The 8482-nt window shown below is 40.2% G+C and overlaps 1 protein-coding gene across 1 annotated transcript; it reads right to left on the bottom strand.

Moving 5' to 3' along the window:
* Positions 1–1185: 1185 nt before the first annotated feature.
* Positions 1186–2091, bottom strand: LOC104675247 (activator of basal transcription 1-like). Its single transcript, XM_030933374.1, is given in 1 exon segment — positions 1186–2091. A coding segment is annotated over 1 exon segment (819 nt). The 3' UTR covers positions 1186–1272.
* Positions 2092–8482: the final 6391 nt, after the last annotated feature.

The following is an 8482-nucleotide window of genomic DNA, read 5'->3' as shown; positions in this document are numbered from 1 at the left end:
ATACTTTGCCTCCAGCCTTTGTGCTATTGTCACATATTTTGTTTATATAATTTCAACAAGACATTATTATTCTTGTTACATGAAACAATCAATAATATTTTATTTTTACCCACATATTTACATTTTCTGATGCTCTTTATTTCTTCTTTAAGTTTTATGCCTTTATATGATCACTTTAAATTTTTCTTTAATTAATTTTGTAGTGAAGATCTGTTGGTTAAAAATTCATTTTCATTTGGATGAAAATTTCTTTACTTTTCCTTCATTTTTGAATGATATTTTAAATAAGCATAGAATTCTAAATTGATAATCTTTTATTCCAGCACTCTGAGATATTATCCCATTATCTCCTGGCTTTCATAATTTATGTTGAAAAGTCAGCCATTCATTTTATTGTTGCTCCTTTGAAGTTAACGTATTTTTTCCCTCTGGATACTTTTTTTTTTTTTTTTTTTTTTTTTTTTTTTGAGACGGAGTCTCGCTCTGTCGCCCAGGCTGGAGTGCAGTGGCCGGATCTCAGCTCACTGCAAGCTCCGCCTCCCAGGTTTACGCCATTCTCCTGCCTCAGCCTCCTGAGTAGCTGGGACTACAGGCGCCCGCCACCTCGCCCGGCTAGTTTTTTGTATTTTTTAGTAGAGACGGGGTTTCACCATGTTAGCCAGGATGGTCTCGATCTCCTGACCTCCTGATCCGCCTGTTTCGGCCTCCCAAAGTGCTGGGATTACAGGCTTGAGCCACCGCGCCTGGCCACTTTTTTTGTTTTTTAAAGGCACATAAAAATATTTTTATTTTCTATAAATACATTAGGAAATGTATTTCTTCCCAACTCAGTCCACGCCATTAACTGTCAATTTTTTCTACATAAAAAAGATGCTAATACCACCCTCACCTGTGACTGCTAAACAGAGAAAGATTGCTGGGACTAGGCATTATCCCCCTAGTTGGAAATAAAGGCCCTTCCTGGGGGAAGGAAGTGGGATTTTTAGGGGACCCTATAGACGCAGGCAGCCAAGAGTCAAACAAAACAAGTATATGCAATAGTCATAATCATGCTAGTATGACAGTATGAATTAGGTGACTCAGCCAGGCATATACAGGAGTTCGGAGTGGGGATAGTGGAAGCCCTCAAAACTTGCATATTTGGGCCCTTAAGCAGAGACGCTTGGTCTGAGAAACACAGTAAAATGTTTGCCTGGATAGTCAAGATCATTCTAGTATGAGGTAGACAGGAAGCAGAGCAGGGCCAGGAGCTGGAAGGGGCCACCCTGGCCCTCAGGAGTCCCTGACAAGGGAAGGTCCCTCCATGCTCTCTGAGGGTGGCGGGGCTCCAAAGATCCTGGCCAGGAGCCCTTTGTTGGAGCGAGCCTTGTCCTGGGCAGTCGCCAGGCGAGCCCGTTCACGGCCCCCTGGCCGTGCTGCTTTCCAGGCCCTCAGTTCCTGCTCAGTAGGACGTTGAGCAAATGTCCAGGAGCCATCTGGGCGAGCAGGGTCCCCATCGGCCGCAAGAAAGCGTTGTCCCCGTTCCACACTTTGAAGATAGAAGTCGGTCTCACGCTTGGCCTGAGCAATCTCCGCTCTCAGGCGCTGCCTGCGCACCTGGCGCTCAAAGGCAAGGTGCTCGCTGAGGTGGGACCAGGTGAAACGGTGCAAGTACTTGAGGTTCCAAAGATCATAACGGAAGGGGCTGCGCCTGCGGGCACCCATAGGCGTGTTGTGTAGACTGGCCGCCACGCGCTTGGCTATGCGCTTGTCACGGAACTCCACCCATCCCTCGCTGTAGTCCTTGCTGTAGGACCGCTTTTTTCCTCCCGCAGCTGCTGCTGCTTTCTTCTTGCGTCTCACAAACTGGTCCTCAGCCTGAAAGAAGACGCGTCCGACCTCGCCATAGGCGCCGAGAAGGTTACGGACGTGCAGGGGACGGAAGCGCGGCGGGATATGGCCCAGGTACACAATACCTGGCACTACCCGCTTATTGCCGCCACAGGCCGCCTTTTCGGATTCCTCCTGCTCCTCCTCCGCGTCTAGTGTCTATTCTGTCCCTTCCAGCGGCTCGTGCTCCGTTGCGGCCTTCTCCGATTCCTCTGCCTCCATGTTGACTCCCCTCTGGATACTTTTAAGACTTCTTTTAATTTTTCATTATTAGAAGTTTGACAAAAATATGTCTGTTGTTTTCCTTTTATTTATCTTGCTTAGAATTTGATGAGCTTCTTGAATCTGTTGAATAATGTCTTATCAACTTTGGAAACATTTTGGCTGTTATTTCCACAAATACTGCTTCTGCTCCCATTTATTTCTCCTTTTAGTCCAGAATTTTAAATAAATATGGTATACTTTTTAACTATCTTGTATGCTCAGTTTTCTTTTTACGCATTCTTTTCTTCTGTTCTTGGATTTGTATATTTTCTATAATCCTATCTTAAAGTCTATTAATTTTATCTACTTCTCTGTCCAGTCTGCTGTTAAATGTACCTAATGTGTTTTACTCAGATGTTATATTTGTCAGAGAATGTCCATTTGATTCTTTTACAAAAATTTAAATCTTTTTATATTCATTATCATTGCATCCATTTCCCCCATTTTCTTCCGTTTCATGTAGTATATTGAGTTTTTTAATAAAGTTCTCATCTGCCAGCTTCAATATTTGTATTATCTGTGGGTCTGCTTCTATTGTTTATCTTTTCTCTTGATTATAATGATCAGTCACATTTTTTCTGCTTCTCTGCATGTCTAGTAATTTTTTAATTATAAACCAGACATTATAAATAGAAGCACTGCAGAGACTCCAGTAGATGCCCTATACTAGAAAGAGCTTCCACATTCCTCTTTGGAAACACTCTTAGGATGAAGGTTTTATCTTCGAGCTGAATAGGGGCTAAGTTGCAGCTTTAGTAAGACTTAGTCTGCTTCTGGTTTTTCTCTGTTCCTCAAACATAGCAATTCTGGACTTTTGATTACAGCCTGCAGGAATTCTGTCTTCTCAGTTCTGAAAGATTGTGGGGAATTTAGTGCTGTACGTTAGAGGTTTTGAGCTTAGCTCTTTAGCCTTGCACCCCTTGTCCTATTACAGCTTCAAAATCTGGAAGATGTCCTAAGCAGGGTGGCTGGCTGTGTGTTTGAATGGCAAGACTTCTTCCTTTAATTAGACTTTTTGCCCTTAGCACCATGAAACTAGAGGAGATTTTATTATGACTTTTTGAAGTCTTTAAACAAATGCCCCAGCCTTCTTTGCATAGCCCCTGAACCCAGAAGATGTCCCGGGGGAAAACCAGCTATGTGTTTAGCACTTACCAAGTTTCTGGTTTCTCCCACCAGCCCCACGTGTCTACCAAAAACCTCCCTGGTTTCTCTTTCCCCAAGTAGATTCCTTCTTTATAAGTCAAGTCAAATTCTCAGTCCATGCCCAGAATTGTCAAATGTCCCCAAGGAAGAAAACAATTGGTGATTTATGTAGCCTTCATTGCTTCCTCATTTTCTGAGATTCTTAAAAATGTGACTTTCTTAATTTATCTGGTTCTTTATAATTGTTGCAATGGGAATTCTAGTCTGCTACGATCTTACTACATTTTATTCAGGAACAGAATTCCCCGATCCTTATGTTTTGAGAGTAAAAGCCCACTAAAATGGGTACAACTTCAAAGATCGAGAAAGGCTATGGCCTGCCTTCAGTACTTGGATTCCTAGAGGAGTGAAGTTACATTGGTGGTCCAGACTTGGGCCCTTAATTGCAGAGGCTCTGAGAAAATAAGTCATATGGCTTCAGGAGCTATTGCTAGACTTGACACAGGAAGGAAAGCTGTCAGAATGAATGGGAGGTTTTGAATGAACCATGTAACCTTGCAGTAACAATTATAGTTAGTGGCAATCAAAACTAATAAAATGACTGAGTCCCTCCATTTTCCTAGATATAAATTCAAATATGATTGAAAGATAAGAGAGATGTCCTTCCACATTTTTATGGGTGGTGTTTAAATTAAATTAAATTTGATTCTGAAAATTGAATAAATTTTTACTCTATGTTTCAGAATACCTGTTGTACTGTTATTCTTACAGGTATGATCAGGCAACTGAGTACAAAATTGATTCAGAGGTATGGTACTTTGAATATGAAGCTTTATGAGTACCTTAAGTTTATTTTGCTTATATTGTCCTTTTTTCCCTATATACACACACACATACACATGTGTGTATATACATATAAATGTATATATTAAATATGTATGTGTATATATATATTTTGCTCTACTTTCTATTTTCAGTCATTGCTAATATAATATAGAGATGTATTGATTTTTATTAATTTATGTTTTTTCATTATGTGTGTGTATATGTATATATATAGTTTTTCAATATTAATATATGCATTTTGAACCAGAACCACACCTTTTATACCATAACTTTACTAGTTTTTGTTTCTTTGTTTTATCTCAAGTTTTAGTCAGTTGAAGAGTATCTTCAAGTTATTTCTTCTAGAAGAAATATTAGTAGTTCATAAGTACTTGGATGCCTGTTGTCTTCATAAATGAAAAATAACCTAGAAATCCTTAGATTACAGAAGTTTGCCCCCAAAATTCTAGAGCCTTGACCACACATTGGAATCTCCTGGGGAGGTTTAAAAGTTACTGATGCCTGGGTTCCATCCCCAGCAATTCTATTTTAAGTTGTCTGAGATGTGGCATGGATATAAAGATTAAAAACAAACAACATCAACAAAAAATGCTCTAAGGCCCTACTGTAGGTCTATTAAATCAGAGTTTCTGGGTGAGGGCCTTGGGGATCAATACACTCTTTCTATTTTGTGTGAAAAATTCCCAAGTTTGCCAGCCATACTGTCAGTTTCCCGCAGTGTCAGTACTGGTTTTCATTGCCATCAATGTGGATTAAAATTTTGCTTTTACATTTTTAGATTCTTTGTAATTTTTTCTTTCCTGTCATCTCCTCTTTCCTCTTATCTTAGTTTTTCGTGCCACCTGATTCTCTTTTAGCTTTTCCCTGCTTTCTCTATGGAGGTGAGTCATTTAACATTTTATAAAACAGTTTTCTGAGATTGTCATCTGTATTTTGCAGGAGATAATTTTGGGGGCTTTGCTTTTCTTCTGTATCTCCAGAATGATGCTCTCCTTTTTTGATGGTGTTTGTTTGTTTTTTGTTAGACTTCTGTTTTTATTACTGCTATTATGGTTTGGGTTTGTATGTGTTTTCTTCTTTTTCCTCATCTCAAATAAGGCAAAGCTAATCTCACTGGTGCCAATCTCAGGCGATGTGGAGATAGGTGATAAGTTTTCTCAAATCTCTTTCTGTAGTGCAGTTATAAACATTCCCATCTCCCAGTCAAATTCCAGAAGTCACGAAGGCTTTTTCTTCATGTTGTTTCCTGTTATGAGGAATCATTTTCTACCTCTACTTGCCTGTCCCTGTGATTCTCCAACTGGGTTCATTGGGTTCATTGAGTTCATTTGGTTCATTCGTATGAAGCCTTTCTCCAGCATTTGCTCTTACCACGTGTTCTTCCCCATCATCCACCCACAGTGCTTTTCTTGTTGAGGCCTTTCTTCTCAGGAAGCAACTCACTAAAGCCAGGACACACCTCCCACCTTACTTCCTGTCCAGTTGTTTTCTGGGGTTTTCCATGTCTGCCAGCTGGTGACATGGACTGAGGAACAATAGCCACTTCAGAGAGTGGCATCAGTGGGCTAGGGAGTAGCTGATTTGCCACTTTGAGGATGCAAGACTGACTCTCTGAGTTAGTGGTCTATCAAAGGGGCAGACTTGAAGTCCCTTCCTATCCTCATTCAAATAAATAAAATAAGTTATGGTGAAAACTGGGTAGGCTATTCTCAATCTATCTGTGCCTGGTTTATAGTTAGTGTAAATCTACAAAGCTCCACAGGTGATTCCAAGGCATATAAGGTAGGGAACCACTGTTTTGGTCAGCAATTGGAAGAAGTTGCAGGAGGGACTCTGGGGTACCATTTCCAACTGAAATTCAGGCTGAATTTGAGAGAATAACTCCATGTGCAGGTAAGAATATAAGGGAAGCCAATAAAACAAGTGAACAAGTGTTGCAGTCATCCATGTAGTGGTGTTACCTGGGACAGTGACCCTAGAAGGGAAGGTGAGGACACATGTGAGAAGCATTACTCAACACTTGGTGACAGGACTTGGATCCTGAATAGAAGAAGCAGGAAGAAAGTGGAAGAGCTGGCAACAGTGCTAAAGACTCCACTCCCCTCTGCCCACCCTACCCCTCAGTGTTCCTAGGCCAGAATCAAGAAGTACCCATCTGGTCTTTTTAGAAGTGGCATATTAAGGTTGAACAATAACTTAGTTTTATCCATTTACTAACAAGGATTTATTGAATACCTACTGTGTACCAGACATTTTGCTAGATCCTGGAGACACTTGATTTAAGAGAAAAGTACACAGTTCTTGCCCTCACAGAGCCTTTAGTCCAGTGGTGAGACAGTGTCACTCAAATAACTCCCACCAATGAAGGAAATGAACCCCTCCCCCCTTCCAGTGAAGACATGTAATAAAGGAAGCTGAGGAAGGAAGGGATGGGTGTCTGGAACATAACATTCCAGGCTGAGGACAGGTGACAAATTACCGGAGGACTACAGTTCAGCTTGAAGAGATGGAATAGCCCCATTGTGGCAGGTACTCAGTGTAAGATGAGACCAAGTTCAAAAAGGAGCTGGGCAGGTGAACAGGACCTTGCAGGGAAGAAGATACCTTCTATCATTCTGTAAATAGTGCAGTACTGAAGCCTGCTTTGCTCATTTCTCCTGTATATCAGTCAGCCTTATAAGTTGTTGCTGATCTATCCTGCCTAAGTAAGCAAGTAGGATTTTCTTATTGTATGACCTATGAAGTTCTAAAATATATGATGAGTAATAAAATAAGAATATTTTCTTTGCATAAAGCTGCAATGAATATTTAATCTGGCTTGGAAGGTCCAAAGTGGCCCAATAAATCTATTTTATAACTTGAGCAAAGCCATCTGTTACTGTAAATCCAGTAGATTTTTCCAGTGAGGAAATCACTAGAACAGACATCATCTCTGTCTGCAAATGAACAAATGAGTACTTCTGCGCCATCTGTGCCTCGTGAAGTCTCAGGATTTACAGACTCTGTCATCTTAGTCACCAAATAAATTTATTGTAATCTGTGGTCACAACAGTGATTCCTCCTCACCTGTGTGTTTTGTTGCTGTTGTTGTTTTGCAGATTTTTCACGAAGTCTCATCATAAACTAGATTATGTAGAAAGTGGAAAAAACATTAAAAATCAGAAAAAAATAAATACCAACCCCTCAGGAAGTACATTCCAGTCCTTAATTCCTCCAGTGTGGTTGATAGCTCTGTCAGAATAACTAACTGCAGGCTAATTTTTCCCTTCATTTTTAAAGTGATTTTTTTCCTACTAAATGATTTCTTTTATCTATTTTTTTTTTCATGAGCCTGACTTATTCCCTAGTTTGGGCCTTTATGTAACTTTAGCTCCAGCAGAATTTCGTTTTTCAGTCCATACCCTTGCTAGGTATCCCCAAATCCCAGTACCTTTCTCTTATTCTAATCATCTGATCTCCTCTCTCTTTCTCTCCAAATCCTCCTCCTCCTCTCTCTCTCTCTTTCTGTTTCTCTCTCTGTTTCTCTCCTCCCCCACTTTTTACTCTTCACACATGCACAGAGGTACCATCTCTATATTTGCAATTGTGGAGCTCTTCGAGTTGCTAATAACAGAAACCAACTCTGACTGGTTGCAAAAAAGGAGAAATTTATTTGAAGGCTACAGAGACATCTCACAGAACCAAAAGCTGAACAATCATGAGCAGTGTCTTTGGAGTCCACTGCTATTACCTGAACTTAATGCCAGGAATTCCTAATCTCCTAATCTCCTTTTTTTCATTCCTGGTTTCAAATTCCTGGGAGAGAGAATCTGACCAACTCATATCTATTCCTGGATCACCTGTATGAATAGAGGTGCAGGATTGTGTTGTGAGACAAGACTACTTTTGGTCTGCCCATGTCTAGTGGGCTGTTCCCAGCATTCATAAACTAGGCAGCAACCCAAATGGTTGTGCACCAAAATGTCAATCCAGTCTTAGTTGTACCATAGATCTACTTAGATGAACCATAGTAATGACTGCAATTTTCATCTTCCCTCTAATATCCACTGCTTTTCAATAGGATTCACTGTTACTAAGATAATAGTCTTGCCTGGTGCTCCAGCCTGGCTGTTATCACCAGTCCCTCACCATCTTCATCGCACACTGTACAAGTAAACAGTCACACAAGCCCAAATCTGTGTGTGAGAAAAGAGAGAACTAAACTAGTTAGAAAAAAGAAAACTCAGGGGATAATTAAAAATAATTTACAGAGATTTTTCAACTGTAACTGGTCTTGAATCATAGTAAATAGAACAATATACTTAGTAATATGAATTGCTATCTATTTATTTATTTATCCATTTAAAACATTTTCTGA

Source organism: Rhinopithecus roxellana, chromosome 6, assembly GCF_007565055.1.
Source record: "Rhinopithecus roxellana isolate Shanxi Qingling chromosome 6, ASM756505v1, whole genome shotgun sequence".
Lineage (NCBI taxonomy): Eukaryota > Metazoa > Chordata > Mammalia > Primates > Cercopithecidae > Rhinopithecus > Rhinopithecus roxellana.
This window is presented reverse-complemented; position numbering and strand designations above follow the sequence as displayed.